Below are 22,008 nucleotides of genomic sequence, written 5' to 3' on the forward strand. Positions count from 1 at the left end.
TCACCAATAACAAGGGTGCTTCTAAAATTATTCTCAGTGGGTGCATCACTGAGTGGGGAGAATCAATTGGAAATCCTTACTGGGGAGGTATTGTGGTGTTGCTTTGCCATACAAGTATGCTGCCGAGACGTCACCCAAATGCCCTGCTGCGGGGGCTCTACTAATGGAACCAAAGTGTGTGCGTTGATCGCTGTACTACCCACGTCCGAAACAGTATATACCAGCTTCTCTTTCTCTGACCTCCACTAGCATTCGAATGGGTGTTTCCAACTCATTAACCTTCTCCGTCAGCCTGACTAATTCCTTACATTTATCTCTTACTGCTGACGTAAGAAGCTACAGTAAGCATGTGGCATGCAGTGCACGAAGTGATAATATGAGCGGATGCCATGACTTACCGCAATTGTTTGTTGTTGTGGTGGCTTTTGATCAGCGAGGGATTGACATCGATGTGAATCCCTCGCATAATTATTGTTGTTGTGGTGGTTCCTGATCACCAGTGGTTTGAGATCAATGCAATGATCTGTATGTGTGTGGTAAAGCATGCAGTTTAATTGCGATAAACAGCAAGCTACTTTATGTGGATAAATGTAATCACGCTGTGTTCTGATTTTGTGAAGATCTGGTCTGCTTGATTAAATCACAGTGATCGCATATTAATGCCAATTGTTAACAGGGTAAATCTGAGATGAAATTGTCCTAAAAAGCCACAATAAGCAATAGCATATTTAGATTTTAGTTGTTTGATTTCTATTACTGTTGCATTATGTTGGGTAGCCCCACCCATGATCATTGACGTAAAATCCTACTCCACATAGTAATAAAAACCTACTATTACATGTCCACGACTTTCCAAAAGATTACAAAATAGGAATCTGTGGATTATGGCAGGCTGAAGAGGGAAGCATGACTAATTAGCCTAACTGTCACTCCCTCAGCAGCTGTATTTGAAACTCCATCGCTTCAGTGGTGACTATTTAAAAAAAAAAACACATATATATATATATATATATATATATATATATATATATATATATATATATATATATATATATATATTATTATTTTTTTAAGAATACCAGGGTAATATAACACAATTAATAAAATTATAAATGTACACTAAAGAATATTTTTTTGTTGTTGTTGCTAGATTTATGCTGCAAAATAAGTCTGGATTGTCATCACAGTCTGTGTAAAGGGTCCATTGTGAGAAAACCCTGTTGCCCAGTGACTACAGTCAGTCTAGCCAACTGCGGCTCCTCCTAAATTGCAGAGCAACATCGTAGATGAAAGTGAATTTCCTCATTTGACACTGATAAAAACAATCAGCTAATAAATGCAAATTACTAGTTATTAGTCGCACAGACCACAGTAACTGATCTTTAAAATATAGTGCTGGGTGGGGAGATGTGTGGAGCCGAATACCATTGTTATAGCCTGGTGCCTCTGCTGTTTCTATAGCAACAGGAAAATAAACCTCTGCCATTCTTGGATGAAGACCATGCAGCAGAAGTTTGTGAACGTGTGCTGATCACATCCGCTGCACAATTATAATTTTTTGCTGGTGTCCTGGCAACGATGTGATGCAGTGCTGAAACGCCCAGCATCCACCTACATCACTGTAGCAACCACATAGCAACGCACTGAAAAAACACAGAAAACTGCATTGTGGCATCGAGTTTTGCACAGGCAAGCACTACTCACTTCTTGCTGTTTATTGGCCTTGCCTGGCTAAGAAAATAACACAAACAAGGCTCCTTTAAGCAGATGGTCATAGATGATTTTGTTGGGAGAAATCACTGGTATTTTCCTGTCGTAAATAAGTCTGTGACAGCATGTATGAATTACATGAGAGCTGAGTACTCATTCGGTGATATTGAAATGGGTTTCTGGGTCACACATCATCTATAATTGGCAGCGGAAAAAGGACAAATTGACCCTCGTTTTAGCTGCACTGCTGAGTCAAAAACACTGTCTGATCTGGCACACTCCCTCGAAATCATCTCCATGCAGAGGAAATTCTTTAGGCCTAACCCAAATTTGCCAAAAGCTACTTTAAACAAGCCTTCAGGGTATTGGCATTTTTCAAGGCACAAACCTTAGTATAAAAGTGAAACCGGTTTCATAGAGCAGCATTGTCATCCTGGAAACATCAAGCTTGTGTCCTGCTTGTGTAATCTCTGAAAAGTCTGCGTGGCACATTGAAACCGATGCTAACAGCAGCAGATCTTTGTATCTGCTTGTTTTTTGAATTATTTGTGCCCCTAAACTTATTTAAAGCTTAGTGTTTAAATGCTTTTTCCTATCCCAGCTTTATATGCAGAGTCATCTATAAGTAAGCCAAAGTAAAAATTTGATTCACAATCTCTGTGACGCTTTAAAAATTCTTCTTTAGTTTTGAGCGACCTGTCCAGCTCGACAGAACAACTCTGACTCAACGAATGGTGTGAGTTGGGGGTGGGACTATGTCTTTGTTTTATCAACAGCAGACAGGGGTGTATTTGGAAAACTAGGGATGCACCAATCAGATACCTTGATCTGTATCGGCTCCGATACTGAAGCTTTTAGACGGATCAAGTATCGGTCCGACGAGTCAGATCCAAATCTGATACTGTGTGTTAGTCATGGTCGTTACTGTCAAGCTTCAAAAATAACAAACTATGTTATAAATGACTAGTTCAATACATTTTAGGCACCGACTGAATTGCCTCTAAACAATCGAGTATCGAAAAATGTCTTGTCGTTCGGTACCAAATTTCAATACCTAAGGGGTTAATCTCGTCAACGTCAGCGATTGGCATGCTAGATGTGCCCAAATCTAAAATTGCTGGTATCAGAAAATGGTTTGAGTTCAAGGGCTGATATGTTATAAGTTACATTGCCAACACTGTTCTACATTACAGAGAAATACTAAACCATAATAATGAGGCTTTAAAATATAATTTTTACAAGCGCACGCACAAAGCGACACCGGGAAAAGTGGTAATGATTCTGAATGTGTCAGAAAAAACAGCAAGAGACTGTCTGACCATTTTGTTAATTTATAGAGAGAAATGCACATTCGGGTTGAGCAAACAGATGATGATCTCGGGATCAATGATGGTCAGAGTAATCATCAATAGCTGAAGCCTTTGACCATGTCATGATGATATTTGGCTAGTTTTCCTATTAATCTATTAAATTATTATTACTATTAGACAATTATTATCAAATTAATATAATAAATAATTTGTCCGTAGACACAAAGACACACGTTTGAAGAAACACTCTTTATTATATTATTAAGTACAGATGACACGTATATGGGCATATATGATGCACTGATACAGAGGCATGCAGTCTCGTAGAACACGCACATCTAAAGATCTTAATCTTTGTTTCTACCTTCCGATTTGTATTTTTTATGAGTGCTGCAAATGACCTCAGACATCTCAGTTCAGGAGATGCTTTGCATTCAGTTCACTTTATTTCCACAGAGCAGTTTATTGTGAATGCAACTTTTCAGCCTGTGAAATAATACAAACCATATAAAATAATACAAAAACACGTTCACCTTGAACCATGATTTATATTTCAGTGATTATTATCATCATTATAATTATTATTTAAAAAAAAAATTGTCTTCATTTGTGTAAGAATTTTTCCACCTGCATGTTTAGACTGATTCTTGCCTGACAGTAAATGGAAAGGTGGCTATATATATATATCAGGCTGTCAAACGATTAAAAAAATGGTGTCCCGATTATTTAATCGCATATACAAATATTTGCTGAGAAAGCCCCTCATATAACAATAACTCAATATATAATGATTATACATATTTATATCAATATATAATTATTGGGGCTGTGAATCGATTAAAAATTATAATCAAATTAATTACATTGTGTCCCGATTAATCAATCGCATATACAAATATTTGCTGAGAAAGCCCCTCATGTAACAATAATTCAAAATATAAAGATTATACATATTTATATCAATATATTTACATATTTATCTTTAAATATTAAAAAAATTATATAATAAAAAATATTCAGATAATTAAAATGCATTACATTCTTGTAGCAGAAGAGTTAATCATTGATAAGACAATACAAAAAGCAGCTTTAGAATACAATGTATTGTTTACTACCATATTATTCATAAGTCAATCATTGGCACACAGTTCACAGCAATCCATTTCACATGTGAATTTGTCAATCAGTTGGAGATTTATTATGAGGGCTTGTTTAAGGACCCGTCAATCTACACCTGCGTCAGACATGCTTGTGTAGCGTCTCCGGTGCGTTACATCATAAACATAAAATGTTTAGTTCACTGTTTCAAGTTAAATGGGTTATGGGTTAGTGGGTTGTTTTCTTCACTGTATAAACTGTCTGTTGCTCATACAGCTGAAATTTCACTTCCTGCCCTCTGGAGTAAACAGATGGTATTACAAGCTTGCATTTCTCAGGAATCTTCCTTATTATGGTGCAATCAATTGCGTAAATTTTAACGCGTTATTTTTTGTCAAATTAATCGCACTGAATTAACGCGTTAAATTGACAGCCCTAATATATATATATATATACATTATATAATCCCACTACAACAAAGGCTAAGTGTACAGTGATGTGAAAAAATATTGTCCTGCTTCATGAATTCTTCTGTTTTTGTGTATTTTTCTTACTAAATTGTTTTAGATTTTCAAACGTGATATAACATAAAACATAAAACAATCTTTATCTACATCATTGTCATATCAACAACCAGGAGGTAGTCTGAATTTAGTCGTAAACCTCATATCTGATTTCATTTTTTCCAGGGGTGGATGATGATGTTGAAAGGACGCACATTGAGAATCAACCCAAAATAACCGGTTGATAAGAATCATTTGTTCGGGTGGTAGAACTGTATGTTTTGCACTGTATTTTCAAGTGGTTTTGCCAAATCACTGAATAGCAATGCAGGAAAGACTCTTCAGATGTACCACACTGCACAGGTATCAAACAGGGCATGACAGAGGATTGATGACTTTGCAGTTTAGTGTATGAAACTGGTGTAACTGTGCAAACCAAACTATTAGAAATAACAGTGTTAATTTTTCAATTTCTCTATCTGTAGCATTGAATGGGGTTTATTCAAGCTGTCAAACCACAGCTGGAAATACATTGTGTAGGCTATTTGAAAGTACATATATACACAATATATTATCCAGTGATGACTAGAGCAAATAACGTATGCCCTTTGAAAATGATTTGGTTTGAATTTAATGGAAAACGCTATGGGCAGCACCAGCAGATGGCGAGCGGTGGCTGAGGTGTGCTTGCCTACATAAAAATGTATTGTTTTGAAATTTAGAATGCGCCATGCCATCCACCAGTGTGCAACCCCCTTAAGAGTATTTAAGTATGTTGTTCCGTCAGACAGGCGGAATCAAATCCATGGAAATCATTCAGTTCCTGTTTTGTTTTGTTTTTATTGAATCATTCCGAATTAGAATTATAAATAGATTCTTAGTTCTCAACCCTATCTGAGTGTGCAATAATTGCTCAGTGCCTCTGGAAGTCTTGCACGAAAAGAGGATTCACTATCACTGGTGGGTGTTCTGCAGGTTCTCCTGCATATTTAGTCGAGTGGAACATAATAAATGGGACATATCTGGGTGTGACAGTCCGCTGATGAATGGCTGGCACTGGGCCCATCTGCTGGTATTTTGGCTTGTCTCTCAGGTCAGTCACTCATTGGATGAAATGGAATATCCTAGAGAAGCACTGAAAATAAAATTCTTGGCTAAACGGTAGCTCAACTATAAACGTGACCTCTTTTTCTTCCAAGAGATCATCTTCAGTCGACATTTACTGTACATAGTTGTTTCTTGATCATATTTCTGTTTAAAACCTTTTATTGGGCAAAATTCCTGTGGATCACTAGAAATCTGCCTCTGCTTTTTCTCTTCCCTTTTAAAAGCACACCACCCTGTTGTCTATCCACTGCAGGCCACATGGAATTCATCTGTTTTAGGACATGTTTTACATTAGATATCTCTTGTACACTTTCTCTCTCTCTCTCTCTCTACATTTTCTTTTTTTTTTTCTTTTGGAAAGGAAGAAAAGGAAATTGTTGGTTTACATTGTAAACACAATCAAAGGAAGAAGTGAGTGCTTTTATTAGAGCTAGACATACAGACGGGAGTAATGGAAGAATTTTTTTATAGGATCAAACCTATTCATCACCCTGCTTGAGGAGTAATAGTTTATTTCACCCTCTCTTTTTTTTACACAGGCTGGTTTTTGGAAACCTTTACCCAGCGTATTACTCCTACAAAGCAGTGAAAACCAAAAATGTCAAGGAATATGTAAGTAAACACACTGCATCCTTTCCTTTCAGTACTCTCACCTATGTATATTTTTGGCTAATTGTCATATAGCAGACACTTTTGGTTCTAAAACTTTGGTTCCAAAATTTAAATGTTCAAAAAGGTGGCAGTAAAATGTGTTCTTGCAGCAAGTTGTCTCTGTATATTAAGCTTGGATAAGAAAAAGTAGTTTTACATACTAAAGTTTTAAATTTAGTAAATATGTAAAAAATTTATATTTTAGTCAGTTTTACACTCTCTTAAATGGTATATAAGTTTAGTCAATGAAAATTAAATATTTTAGTTGATGATAATGTGAGAAATGACTAAATGTGTGCCAAATTGTAACAGACCACATTTTATTAAAATATTTTAACATTTAAAAAATATATAAACATTTATTGATTTGAACGTGTGTCAAACGTACACTGCTGGCCACAAGTTTGGAATAATGTACATATTTTGCTCTTATGGAAAGAAATAGTGGCATTCAGCTGATTATAATGTGTAGTCAGGACATCAGTAACATGAATAATTACTATTACAATTAAAAACAAATAAAAATTCAGAACTTCTTTAACTACTACAAAGAGTTCTCTTAAAAATAAAAAAAAATCCATGTGCAGCAATGACAACTTTGCAGATCGTTGGCATTCTAGCTCTTAGTTTGTCCAGATACTCGCGTGACATTTCACCCCACACTTCATGTAGCACTTGCCGTATATGTGGCTGTCTTGTCGAGCACTTCTCACGCACCTTACAGTCTATCTGATCCCACAAAATCTCAATGTGATTGAGATCCATAACACTCTTTTCCATTTATCTGTTGTCCAATGTCTGTTTCTTTGCACACTAATATTTTCTTTTTGTTTTTCTGTTTAAAAAGTGGCTTTTTCTTTGCAATTCTTCCCATAAGGCCTGCACCCCTGAGTGTTCTCTTTACTGTTGTACATGAAACTTGTGTTGAGCAGGTAGAATTCAATGAAGCTGTCAGCTGAGGACATGTGAGGAATTTATTTCTCAAACTAGAGACTCTGATGTACTTATCCTCTTGTTTAGTTCTACATCTGGCCTTCCACATGAAATCTTCAGTTTTTTGGCAATTTCAAGCATTTTAAGTCAATGAAGTGCCTTTCATTCCTCAAAAAAAATTATTGACTGAGTTTCTAGAGAAAGCTGTTTTTTGTTTTGCCATTTTTTACCTAATATTGGCCTTAAGACATGCCAGTCTATTGCATACTGTGGCAACTCAAAAACAAACACAAAGACAATGTTAAGCTTCATTTAACGAACCAAATAGCTTTCAGCAGGGTTCGATTTAAAGGGACTTTCTAGTACCAAATGATGAATTTAGCATGATTACTCAAGGATAAGGTGTTGTAGTGATGGCTGCAAAAAATGGGGCCTGTCTAGATTTGATCAAAAATCACTTTTTTTTTTTTTTTTTTCAAATAGTGATAGTGCTGTTTTTTTTACATCAGTAATGTCCTGACAATACCTTGTGATCACCTGAATGCCACTTTGGTGAATTAAAGTACCAATTTCCTTCCAAAACCGCAAAATCTGTACATTATTCCAAACATTTGGCCACCAGTGTGGTATTATATACTTTTAATAACATAATTTCTGGGATTTAGCCAGTTTAGGATATTGCATTGCATGTAGCACGTTTTTACAGAAACAGCATATTTGCATTGCAAGTTACACATTCTGACTTGAAAATAATTTAGTTCAAATTCGTCTATTTATTCACTTCATTGTCTGTGTAGATGTAGGTTGTATTACATGTATTTTGTGGATATAGTAATTTATGTCATGTATAAAGGGATGCGTTTGAGTGAGATACTTAACCCATTAAATTAACCTGAAAATCAGTTCATTTTGTCATTGTCAGCCTTTTCTGTTCACGCAGCTCAAGTGGGGGAATCTTCTACATATTGAATTATTGGATTATATGAATCAGTTCTTTCTAGATGTTACTTCTTTTATAAACAAATGTTTCTCTAGATGATGATGCTTCTGTTTGTGCACTATTAATATCTTGCTGTATTATTTTTTTATGTCATATTTCTTACAACAGTATGTTTTAATTAAAATAATTAAAATATGGCCATAACACATCTTTTTCGTCTCATCTTGGTTGGCGTTGACGAAACCTTTTTCAATTAAAATGTTCTGTAAATTCATTGACAAGATTAACACTACATCTGTCTAGCTATCTTGCTGCCTGTGTAAAGCCTTCCAATTGTTCACGTTTGAGATTGGTTCAGTTAGGGTGCTTCCTTAGAAGGCAGCTGCCTATGTATGGAGCTTACTAGGTTATTGAAGAGACATTATTTTCCAAAGCGATCTACAGTAAACTTATTACAGGGACAGTTGACTGCAGTGAACTGAGGTTAAGTGCCTTACTCAAGGGCACAGTGGTGACCATGAATCAACCCTTTCAGTGGTTCCGGTGGTTAACTTTTGGGATAGTAGCCCAGATCTTTAACTACTCTCCCACACCACTCCTTTGACTGGGATGTGAACAGGGCAGCACATTATTTGTTGTAAACAAGTTCAGGCATGTTAGGAGGCAGTGTAAGTTTGCTTGTGCGACTGGATCAGATGACATGTTCTTTTTGCACTTACTTGTTTTTAAGGACCTACCTTTCTGTCCTATGTCCTCAGGAGAGAGATTGCTGGAGGTGTTATGCTGAAATGCTAAATCAGGTCCATCCAGATTCTGTGTCTTCTGTAGAATACAGAATTCTGTAGACTCCGTAACAATGCTTCTTCATAGCAACATCACCGTAAACCGGCAAACCAGGATGTCAATAAGAGAAACATATTGAGTATGGATTTGCTCCATTGAGCTTTGACATACTGCATGGTCTTGTACCAAATGTTTGATTGTTCTTGAGAGATGATTTAAAAATTCTAGTCCTCATGTGTTGTTCCAAACCCGAATGCTGTGGAACACGAAAGGAGAATTTTTGAAGAATCTTTACATAGTTCATAGTCACCACAGCTGTCAAACTCCAAAAAAAGACCCAGATCGCCTTCTCCTTTTGTGTAGCAAATAAGAGCACACATGGGTTTTAACAGCACAGGATTAAATGATGACAGGATTTTCAGTTTTGGATGAACTATTGATACTTGTATATTGATAACTGTTGTTTTGGTGTCCTGCCATGATACTACATTGTCTTTACAAAACTTTTCCTTCAGTCTTTGTCTATTTCAGACGTCTAATTTGAGGTTGTCTTAGTGGTTGTACTTCTGGTATTTCAGTACCCTAGTAACCTTAGAGTCTGTTTGTAAGCTGTGCTGCATTGCAGAGTTGAGTTATTGCTGAAGTGAAATGCATTCCCCTCTTCAGTTTTATAACCTAAACCAGCACCACGTTTTCCTAAACAGAACCGTTTGATATGCGCCTGAATTGTGTAATTCATCATAGTGTTTCAGTTTGTGTTTTCAGTCTTTGAGCTTCAGCAAATATTCCCTGAACTTGTGTAGCAGGAAAAACCTTTGTTGTTTTTCTAGCATATTTTTGCATAGCCTAGTAATATAACCCGTTCAAAGCATGATACCTACAGTGATATATCAATGAATGTGTTCTCCCTTATTTTAAAAGGAGCATATTATTGAACTTACAATATGTAAATAAATGGGGTACAAAACTTTAAAGTCTAAAAGGCAGCATAAAGGTAATCCATATGACCCGAGGAGTTTAATCCATGTCTTCTAAAGTGAAGTGGATGAGAAACAGACCAAAAAGTCCTTATTCACTAAAAGTCTTGATATCCACCAGCCCGACTGGAACACAGTGCAGGCTTCAAGAAATTGAAAACCTCAACCTGGCAACACTGTTTCTGGATTGTGTACAGCACGTACACAAGTGTGTGAATGAGCTTCCCTCATGAACGTTTAAAAAACGTATTCCAGAACAAATTACTAATTACTTGTAAATGTAATCAGTATCCAAATCCATGTAATGTCATTCACGTGAAAGTAATGTAATCTGATTAGTCTACTTTCAGTTACTTTTCAGTCACTGGTGGAAGGTCAGAACTGTTTATATTCTTTGCTAAAATGTTCAATGTATTGTAAACGTACATTAAAGCCTAAGAAAAAAGGTAAAAGCTCATCTGACCACATAAGCTGTTTTTTAAACTCCCTAAACATGTCATAACCATTGCTGCATTTGCCTTTGAGTGCAGACTGGTAATTGAAACCTCATTTCCAGTCATGTCAAAAATAAAACTGGAGAAATTATGCTTTGTGCTGCAGTCCCTTTTAATAGGGCCAGTCGACTGGAGTTGCTGGTTTATTTTGGACTTAAAATAAAGTTTAAAAGCAGCTCAACAAAGCAGATGTTTACTAGCATAGACTAGATGCTCTCAGAAACCACATTGCAATTAGTCTGCTCGGAGCAAATCTCTACAATGCCTACAACTCCTGTTAGTTAGATAAACATAGAGTAGGCCAGCTCATGTGTCTTATCGCCCAGTTTAAATGTGGAACAAAGAAACCTCTCCGCAGTACACACACATTGAGCAGGAAAGGAATATGTCCATTCACAATCAAGATACTTCAAAGGATTTTTTTCCTTTGGAAAAACAGGCTACACAACTCCTTATCCGCAGACAGCATTGAACAGGAAAGGCATGCTTGTCTTGGGTGCCGTCCCATTCCTGAATTGCCTTCAACCCAATAATGCTACAAGATAGAACAAAGTATTTGCAATTCTGCTTTCATGTCACATACTTTTTTTAATGAAACCTAGGTAATTGCAGTCTTGTAATAAAAAGGATTATGTGAGGAACGCTTCCACATCTGATTTGATTAGTAGGTCCCTCTTTATACTAGGTGTCCATAACTATTATGTACTTTAATTAAGCAAATTTAAGCATTTGATACAATGTACATGCATGTACCATGAAACAATCAAGATTCACATTTGCTATTACGGAGGTTGAGGTATGGGTAGGGGTATGGTTAACAGTGTAACTACTTTAGAGGTACTTTACTTGCAAGTACAATGCATGTACACAACCCTTTAGTAAACAATAAGTAAATTTGATCAGGGACTTAGAGACAAATGTAATTTCTGTGCCACTAGTGCTACCATACGTAATAGCAAAAATAAACAAATACACCCTTGTTCCTCCCGAAAAAGTTATGTTTGTTAGCGGTATTTGCACTTTGAGGAAATCAACTTTCTTGAGCTTTACTTCAAGTTGTCTCTAGAAAATATTTCCACATCAGCTTTAATTGTTTTAATGGAAGTATATTAAAGACACTGAATATAAAGTGGGTCTGATTTCTTTTATCAATGCAATCAACAGTGAAAGAGGTCATGCTTTTATATCGTACACCCCATAACTGCATCTCGAATGGCCATGTGAGTGGATCGTTGCTGGTGGGTTCAGTTTGATGGTTTGTCACCGAGCAGCAGACTTTCTGTGGTTGATGCAATGCATTGATCTCTCTCGGACCGCCAAAGGTTCATGCGGAGGACACCAATTAAATCTGACGCCTCCTGTCAGACTGGTAATGCTGCCTCTGCATGGATTCATTTGACTTTGTTCAGTGAGGCTGAAAATATCACCTAATACCTCCGAGAGCTTCGGCTCAAGGCTGTAGATCACATGACTGTCTGCACGGGCGTTTTAAATTGAAATGCTAAGAAGCTCTCTGAAAGCTCTCTGTTCTTCAGAGAGGATAAGAGCAGGAGACGTTGAGCATACAAAACAGCTCCTGCTGCAGACAGAGAGAGCTGGGATGGAAATGAATGTCACAGCCATAATGATTTTTTGTAACACTCAGCTGTGTTTGTGTGTCCTCCTAGGAAAAGAGGTGTGCTTGGATTTATGTTAGCAAGCCACTCTGTGGATGGATAAAGCATTCTATTCGATGAACAGAGAAAAAAAAATTATGGATTTTATTTAAATTTGCTTTTAGTTTGGTGCCTTTTGTTGTGTTTGGTTGAGTGTCTACTGGCCTTGGCAATACTTGATTATGTGCTGCGTTAAGAATATCATATAGGGATGCACTTTATGTCCGCAGACCATGTCAGTGTCATCCAATGTTGTAGTTAACAACAAATTAGGTAAATAAAATGTTGTAATTTTTTTTTTCTATAGAAACAGTAAAAAAAAAAAAAAAAGTGTTTAACTTCAAAAACAACAACTTATTGTCCTTATCCATAGCCCATATCCACAGAAATTGAGATTGTTCGCGTGCTGAGCCAGTGCTCCATTGGTTCATGGTCTGGGCAGTCTGGAGCCTTTCGTAAGCCAGACACGCTTTTCCACTGACTTCAGAACCGTGCAGTGACGTGACTACCTGCCCATAAACAAACATTGCACATCACAACAGTGTTTGTGTACAGCTTTTATTCTTGTTTTTGAGAACGTATTTAAATATAAAGAGTAATGCAATCCAACGTTATTACATTGCTTAACAAGATTGTCAGAGAGGACATCTGCGCTAAAGATGACAGGTAATGGAATTGGATTATTTTGTTTGAACTATGGCTTAATTTGCTAAATTCTGTAAACTGTAACAGTGGAATCATTATTAGCATTGGTGTAGCAGATTATATTTGGAGTTTTGCCATAGCATATAATATTATGTTTATGTCTTGATTGAGAGTCCTAAATTTACTTAACAGCTGCGATCTTCCGAACCTTGCGAGTAGTTGGTCTAAAATGAGCTAAACAATGCATAAAATAAGAGGACAACCATGTAAGGAAAGCTAACAGAGTTATTAAATAATAGCTTACTGAGATCAGCAGCAGAGGACACTGGCGAGTCACAGTTTATCTCGAGCATTACAGGATGAATTTAATGTCCCAGTTAGAAAGTAGGCTGGTCGGTGTCCGAGTCCAAAACATTGTTGCTCCGTCCGCTGTCGCTTTTGTTTAGGTTCTTCTTACGGTCCCTGAACTCCCATAAGTGTTTTTCAATTTGTTTATGATTTGATCAATTATCTAATTGAAGCTAGCATGCATCATTTCATGCTAGATCTTCTCGTAGATGATTATTTTTCCCCTTTGCAATCTCTCTAGTTCCTATTGGATCTCTGTGAAGATTTTGTCCTCATTACCTGAACGCATTTGATGTCTGATAATTAGTCAGACATGATTCATATTGTCTGTCATACAGTGTGAAACAAACAATGCATCCAGTGTAGTCCAATTACTGAACAACTGACTCTAATTAGCAGGTTCTCTTGAATCTAAAGTGTGCAAACTACAGTGCTACTGGTGGTGTCCGATTCCTGAACAAATGACTCTTATGAGCAGGTTCTTTTGAATCTACAGCAAGCGATATACAGTGCTACCGGTGTAGTCCAACTCCCTAATGAATGACCCTTGAGCTGACTCTTTTGAGTGAATCAAAACTGCGTTTGACGTCAAAATGTGAAGAGGCATGCACACAATCAGTTTCTGGGCATATGGGGGCCCTAAGCAAAATCCTACTTGGAGGCGCCCTGCATGTGATTGTCTTACATCACAGCAAGTTTGCTTTCAGTGTGGGCCGAAAAATGACTTGTCACTGGATCATATCGGCTGATATCTGTACGGTTATTTTCTATTCTTTTTTTTTTTTTTTTATAAAATCTGCCATTTTATCAGTTAACTAACACACTTATCTGTTATAATGGCCAAAAGTTTCTTAAGATCTTATAAATCCCAGCATGCACAGGCCTACCTAAACGAACACTATGTTTGTTTATTTCGAGTTTCTAAAGTTATTCCTCATCTTATTCATGTGTTAATTAATGTTTGTATTATGAATCCTTCAGTAATTAAAAATGTCATATTAACATAACTTTTTTTTTTCAGGTGCGGTGGATGATGTACTGGATTGTTTTCGCCCTGTATACAGTGGTGGAGACCATTTCAGATCTAACCATAGCCTGGTGAGACTAACAGTTATACCCATGAGCCTTGTTTACCTGATTACATGTGATTCATGTCAGGCTACACAAGCCTTCGTTTCATTTAAGATCTTGTTTTTGTCAACCTCGACCAAGGAATTCAGTGAAGCAATCAGGGTTTAATGAAACGAAGTTGGCGTTTTAATTTGGAATTGCACAAATTAATTTGTTGGAATACAGCCTTAATGAGTTTAATTATGTTATCTGATTAATCGGATGTAACGTATCTCTCAATCTCTCCTCTAATCTGAAGGTTTCCCCTGTATTATGAGATCAAGGTTGCGTTTGTGATCTGGCTTCTTTCTCCCTACACGAGAGGAGCTAGTGTCATCTACAGAAAAGCTCTGCATCCTCTGCTGTCCTCCAAAGAAAGGGTAACTCTACTGATCACATTAATCACCCTCTACTAGTAAATACTATGTAGGGATTCACCAATCCGTCACTTGTATCGATACTGTGTGTTAGTCATTTTACTGTCAAGCTCCAAAAATGACATATAAAACATAAAAACACCATTAAAGTAGGTCATATGACTCATGCATTATATTCAAAGTAAAAAAGTAAAAAATACGGGAGTGACAACCGCATTATACAACAGAATTAACTCCCAAAATTCAGGTAGTGACAACCACATTTTCAAAAATTCCACCAAGTGTGTACACAACGGAACAGAACAACTAGTTGTAAATGACGTGATTGGTGACGTGTGAGATGTAAATCACACTTACAGAGGTATGTGTCATCATTCATTCATATATTCCAGTCTTTCTCTCTCATCTGTAGTTTCTACGGGGTAACCCGTATGTTACAGTCCAGAGAGCGCTTGTGCTGTTTAACAGCAGCCGTTTAGACGTGTGTAAACAAAACACAGCGATTCTGTCAGCGGCAGCTAACTAAACTTTGTCAGATGATAATACATCTGTGATGGATACTCTCTTCGCTCAAAAAAAGCAAACAAAAAACACTTTTCAGTCATCACAATTGCGGGTGTCACTCCTGTATTCCGTACACAAATGGAACGATAATTTAGGAGATTCACTCTCGCATTTAAATGTGGTTATCACTCCCAAAACTCTGTAGTGTGTACATGGCTTTAGACTGGAATTACTGTTAATTTTGCTGCTACATTATCCTGTATACTAGTTAATAATAAAGGTTTTCTTAATAAACTACACATTTATATTGAAATAATGTGTAGTTAGAGGTTTGTGTTTCTTTGCATATTAAAGAATACTCTCAATTAATTCCACACAATAATGTAAAGATATTCTAAACTGATTATGCAAAAAACAACACTGGCATCGGCATCTGCTACTTCAGAGACTTCAGATATTGGAATCAGATCGGAAGAGAAAAAGTGGTATCGGTGCATCCCTACTAAAATGTGCTTAAAGATTCCATGAAATGGCTTACAAGCGCAATTTTTCCTTCCTGTGTTGAAATATTTCCTATTGAAAAAAGGAATTTGTGCTGGGACATATTAAACTTTTTTTCTATTTTTTTTTTTTTTAATAGCCAATAGGATTTAGTTTACAGCGCACAACTACTTGCTATTGCTAGTCATTGACGGGTGGTAAAATGGGGAGGAACATTTTAATTCTACAGAGCATTTTATTGGACAAATATTTTTATACGCCTGTGAGTGCAAAATGAGTCCTCAAAATTTTTAGGTTCGTTTTAGCAAGTTTTAAGAGTACATTAGCATATACAGTATATTACCTCAAATCTAGCAGACATGGACTAAAATCCATACAATCCCAAATGTATTTCTTGTGGTCTTTTAAATTAAACATTGAAATTAAATGATATTGCCATAAACTGCATAGGCCCAACAATATGCAACGTTAGGTGAAAAAACAATACGGAAAAATAGAAACACCTGGCCAAATCTTGTATTAATATTAAAAAGAAAATCTGGTTTCTAAACAACTTAAGCTCAATTAACAGCATTTGTTGCATAATGTTAATTTCCACAAAAAAATATCTTATATACCTTATATAATCTTTCGTTTAATAAAATAAGCACTTACAATGGAAGTGAATAGGGCCAGTACATAAATGTTAAAATACACACTGTTTCATAAGTATAGCCACAAGATGTAAACATTATGTATGTTAACATGATTTTGGTGAGATAAAATTGCTTACTAACCTTCTCTGTAATGTATAGTCTGGCCCCATTCACTTCCATCGTAAGTACCTTACTGTAACAATGATTGCTTTTTTCAAATAAATGAGGGATGAGCCAAAATTGTGTGGAAATCAACATTACTCCCCAAATGCTATTGATTGAGCTTCACTTGTATTGAACCAGGAAGATTCCTTTAAGAATATAACGAAGTGGCGATACATTTGTACCAAAATACTGAAGTATGATTTGACGCACAGCCTTAAAAACAAAAGATAGGGGAAGCGAAAAGCTTATTTATTATGCTATCCTAACAATGCACAATTAAATGGTCAGTTGCATTTTATTTTTTGCATTGTTTTTTTTGCTAAATGCCCAATCAGAGCAGACCTGTGATCAATTTTTTGGGTTGTAACCCATCTGTTGAGAACCACTGCTTTAGTACCACCTTTATACATTTTGTATTTCATTGTTGATGATTTTAGTGTTGTAGTGATTATGTGCTTAAGAACAGAAAGGATTCACTCACTATTTTTGCTTGCCTGTTGTTCTTGAAGGAAATTGATGACTACCTAGTTCAGGCAAAAGAGCGAAGCTACGAGACTATGCTGAACTTTGGCAAGCAGGGCCTGAGCATCGCTGCAACCGCAGCTGTGACGGCAGCCGTCAAGGCAAGTGTATGCTTGAGTATGCGTGTGTGTGTTTGTGTGTGTTGGAGAGACACTTAAAGAATGATAATGGAGCCATTTTGGGGTGGAGTTTATATTTATGCTTCTGAACTACAGGTGTTTTTTTTTTGTGTGTGTATTTGTGTGGGAGTTTCTAATACTGTAACTGATGTTGGCTGAATTCCAATGTGTCCTCCTTTTAAAGTTTACATGAAATCACAATTGACAGTATTTACTTCCTAAATCCACATTCCTGCTCTTATTGTGATGTATTGTTGCAAGTTATTCTTAAGAAAAAAATATTTTGTCTTCATAATATTTCATCAAAATGTTATTACATTTTGTCCGCCTCTGAAACGACTTTCCTCTTGATGTTGCCTACACCAGAAATAATGGTAACCAATAGCCAAACGGATAAAAAAAATAAATAAATCGGCCCTACATTTATTATTTCTCATCAAATGTCCTGTTTCACTCTTAAATACATTACATTACTGAAGTAAATGAGTTGTGAATCCCATTTCTTGTTGACTTTATCCACTTTCCCTTTTGCAACAAAGAGTTCAAGTGTGCCGGCACAAACCGAGCAATAAACTAAACACAAACAAATTTCAGTTGCAAGTAGAGGTGTGCAATATATATCGTCTACGACAATATCGCAATTGTTGCTTTAACGATATGCAAAATCACATTATCAAGTATGTCACTCATTTTCAAAAACCATTCAAAAATCCATGTTAAGTGTCCACGAATTTACTGCGTGCTGCAGCAAAGTAGTATATACTACTGCACATGCGCATTCAGATTGTGATGTTGCACATAAGATTGCGGTGTGTATGAAAGACGTTAAAAATGAGAGAAGAAACGGCAAGAGGAGATCATCAAACATCAACAACCTTACAACCCACGCTTATTAAATTGCTAAACGTTGTTCGTCATCAATAGCATGGAGGTGATTTGGTTTTGAAAGGTTAGATGCTAGTCAAAAGACGGCAATCAGCAAACCGTGCCAAAAATCAGTTACAGTCGAAAGCAGTTCGACGACCAACCCGTTTCACCATCTTCGAACTACCCACCACACTGAATATGAGGAATATGAAAAGCTTTGCGAGTCAACTGAACACAACACGCCTGCAGCTGACAGGGTAAAAGCAAAAAACACACTCAAACTTTGGGTGAATCATTTAGCAAAAAAGTTCCTTACGACAAAAAAAAGCGACAGATGGCAAGATATAACAAACGCTGTCACCAATTACGTCGCAAAAGATGTGGCAATTCAAGCGGTTGAGAGAGATGGTTTTAAACAACTTTTAAAGACTTTACACCCAAGATACACACTGCCTGGGTTTTTTTTTTTCATCTTTGACTCTATGCAAACATTTTCAGAAGGGTGTAATTTGTTTACACCCTTTTTCTTGTGCTATGTTTGAAAGCTTGCATTTGGAGACTTTTATTACTATGTTATATGTTCTTGTTGTATGCTGCACAGTTCACCTTACAGCAGTGCAGTGTTTTGTATTGTTCTTACTTGAATGATTCAGTTTAAATGATAAAGATCTTTTCCTTCAATATAGTGTTTCGATTAATAATATGAACAATCAATATGATCATGTTATGCTATTAATATGTTGTAAGAGGAAACTAGTACAATATAAGCCTTCAACAATTTTTTTTTTGAAGGATGCAAAATATCGTCTGTTTATTGTTATCGGCAAAATCCCAGAAAATATCGAGATATAATTTTTTGTCAATATCGCACACCCCTAGTTCCAAGCAAAGGTCACGGTTTCTTTGTGCAACAAACTCAAGGCCATTAGTATTAGTGGAGCACTCAATGTAATCAAGCTTGTATCCTAATCAAAGACAGAACACTGCTCCAGTTTTCATGTGGCCACTGTCCTGCTTAACCCTGTAAAGCCTGACATATGAAAGAATTGTCAGAAAATTGTATCTGAAAATCATATTTGATACAATAGGCTGTAAAAGTCATTATCCTCCTGAGGCCCAGCATTTAATTTTTGTATAAGACATTTGTTATTTACGTTTTTCTTGGCCCATACATGCTACAGTGGTATATCTTGGGATATTATCAGAGGACTCCCTGGGCTTTTCAGAGATACAAAATTTTTGAGAGTTTGGCCATGACAACTTCCTCTCCTTGGTCTATAAATATGGATTAAAATGTATTGCAGTTAAATTCAGCACATAAAATACAATATGAATACAAAAATATTTTTTAATAAACCATTTTTATCATATGTATTTTATGCACCAAACCCTCTATTGACATTTTAAAAAGGAAAATTGTAAAACTGTTGTCCCTGGGTCTCAGGAACTTGTGCAATGGTAAGATGACATCATAATAGCCCGTAATGTAAAATAAAGAGATCTTTATAATGACAGAGCAGGCTGCATATATTAAGTACTTTTAAATATATCTTATAAAAAGTATATGTCAGAGTTTTAAAGCTTTGTGTTTTTTTTTTTTATTTTATTTTAAATGTTTATAGTGGTGGGCATGAATGGAATGGTGATTGAGAGCTATACCTCAAATGCCTGTTGTATCATATTTGAAGCTTGTAATTTCAATATGCTTTTTCAATAAAATAATATAAACAAAATATTTTAATCAAGCATAAGTTGCTTATATTCAGGAAATGCTCATTTTAAAATATCAGTACCAATGTAATCATTACTGTCACTTTTACTTTATTAAAATTAGCTGTCATTTATCCCAACATATGAGTCATTTTTTGCGGAAGTCCGCTGGTATTTTAGATAGATCAATATAAACATTGAAACCACTTGTTTTCACAAATAACCACAAGATGGTGCCATAAATATGTGAAACTCTCATACCATACAGTTTTTTTTGTTTTTCAACTTGAACAGCAATGAGACAGGAGCTGTCAAACATTGTTTTTCTTATTTGATACTTATTTGAAGACATCTCTCTGAAATGAAGCCAGTGGGCTTTTAAAAGGCTCATGTCAGAGTTATTCTTGTATATGGCTGCATTTACTCAAACGTACACTACCGGTCAAAAGTATTGAAACACTTACTCATCCTTTATATATATATATATATATATATATATATATATATATTATTTCACATTTAAATGTCATTAAAACTATGGAATAACAAATGGAATTATGGGAATTATGTTGTGACAAACTAAATCTAAAACAAATCAAAACTGTGTTATATTTTAGCATCTTCAAAGTAGTCACCCTTTGCCTAGAAATTGCAGACATGTACTCCTGATATTTTCTCAACCAACTTCTTGAGGTATCACCCTGGGATGATTTTTAAACGGTATTGAAGGAGTTCCCATCTATGTTGGGCACTTATTTTCTGTTTTTCTTTATTATTTGGTCCAAGTCATCAATTTCAAAAACTTGTTTTTTTAAATAAAATTTTAGTTTTGTAATGAAATAAATTAATATTAAATTAATATTCATTTCAAACATTTAAGCATACGCCTTCAGATCAAAAGATTTTTAAGATCATGAGAAACATTTCAGTCAAGTGTTTCAAAACTTTTGAAAGGTAGTGTATCTCTTTCTCCCTTTTTCTCACTTTATTCCATGTTCTTTTTCTTTTTTGTTTATTGGAGGGATAGACACATAAATGAACATGTTGTCATCATGTACTCACCCTCATGTTGTTCCAAACCTCTTACTTCCGTGGAACACAAAAGGAGGTTTTAGGCAGAATGTTCAGTTGCAGTCTGTAGTAGTTTGTAACAACATGAGGACGAGTAAATAATTTTAAATTTCGGGTTAACTATTCTTTTAAATCCTCTCTTTGGTAATAATCTCTTTCTTGTCAATTTTTATTGACATATACCTATAGGAATACTGCACTCCTGCTCTCTCCAGTGCAGGTAATGCTACAGAATTTCTAAAGCAACATCATTTTAACAGTTTTAGCCCATTTTTTTTTTTCCACTCTTTTTCTAAGTTTTGACTGACTCATACACATTGTGCTAAAAATCAATGGTATCATTACATCAGTTGAAAACAGACCACTATGTCTGTATAAAAACTATGTAAATCTAGGCCTAAAACACACCCATCCAAAGGATGTTTTGTATAGTCTCTAGAGAGTTTTGTGTTCAGTGAAGTTCAGTTTCAAAACCTAGTGAGCCACCAATGTGGGCAGCAATGTCTGGCATCAGTTTGTGCTACAGTGAGGGAAAAAGTATTTGATCCCCTGCTGATATTGTATGTTTGCCCACTGACAAACAAATGATCAGTCTATAATTTTAATGGTAGGTTAATTTGAACAGTGAGAGTCAGAATAAAAACAAAATGAAATCCAGAAAAACGCATGTCAAAATGAATTGCTATAAATTGAATTGCATTTTTAATGAGGGAAATAAGTATTCGGCCCCTCTGCAAAACAAAACACAGAGGTCAGACGTTTCTTGTAGTTGGCTGCCAGGTTTGCACACATCTCAGGAGGGATTTTGTCCCACTCCTCTTTGCAGATCTTCTCCAAGTCATTAAGGTTTCGAGGCTGACGTTTGGAAACTCGAACCATCAGCTCCCTCCACAGATTTTCTATGGGATTTAGGTCTGGAGACTGGCTAGGCCACTCCAGGACCTTAATGTGCTTCTTCTTGAGCCACTCCTTTGTTGCCTTGGCTGTGTGTTTTGGGTCATTGTCATGCTGGAATACCCATCCACGACTCATTTTCAATGCCCTGGCTGAGGGAAGAAGGTTCTCACCCAATATTTGATGGTACATAGCCCCGTCCATCGTCCCTTTGATGCAGTGAAGTTGTCCTTTCCCCTTAGCAGAAAAACACCCCCAAAGCATAATGTTTCCCCCTCCATGTTTGACAGTGGGGATGGTGTTCTTGGGGTCATAGGCAGCATTCCTCCTCCTCCAAACACGGCGAGTTGAGTTGATGCCAAAGAGCTCGATTTTGGTC

General features: G+C 36.2%; 1 protein-coding gene across 1 annotated transcript in view; it reads left to right on the forward strand.

Moving 5' to 3' along the window:
- reep3b (receptor accessory protein 3b) overlaps positions 1-22,008 on the forward strand; it is a 45,535-nt gene that overhangs the window by 12,296 nt on the left and 11,231 nt on the right. Inside the window, exons 2-5 of the mRNA XM_052113043.1 lie at positions 6,268-6,340; positions 14,176-14,252; positions 14,524-14,644; positions 16,956-17,069. Coding sequence (XP_051969003.1) covers positions 6,268-6,340; positions 14,176-14,252; positions 14,524-14,644; positions 16,956-17,069 — 385 coding nt within the window. The remainder of the gene's footprint in view (positions 1-6,267; positions 6,341-14,175; positions 14,253-14,523; positions 14,645-16,955; positions 17,070-22,008) is intronic.

Source organism: Xyrauchen texanus, chromosome 40, assembly GCF_025860055.1.
Source record: "Xyrauchen texanus isolate HMW12.3.18 chromosome 40, RBS_HiC_50CHRs, whole genome shotgun sequence".
NCBI lineage: Eukaryota > Metazoa > Chordata > Actinopteri > Cypriniformes > Catostomidae > Xyrauchen > Xyrauchen texanus.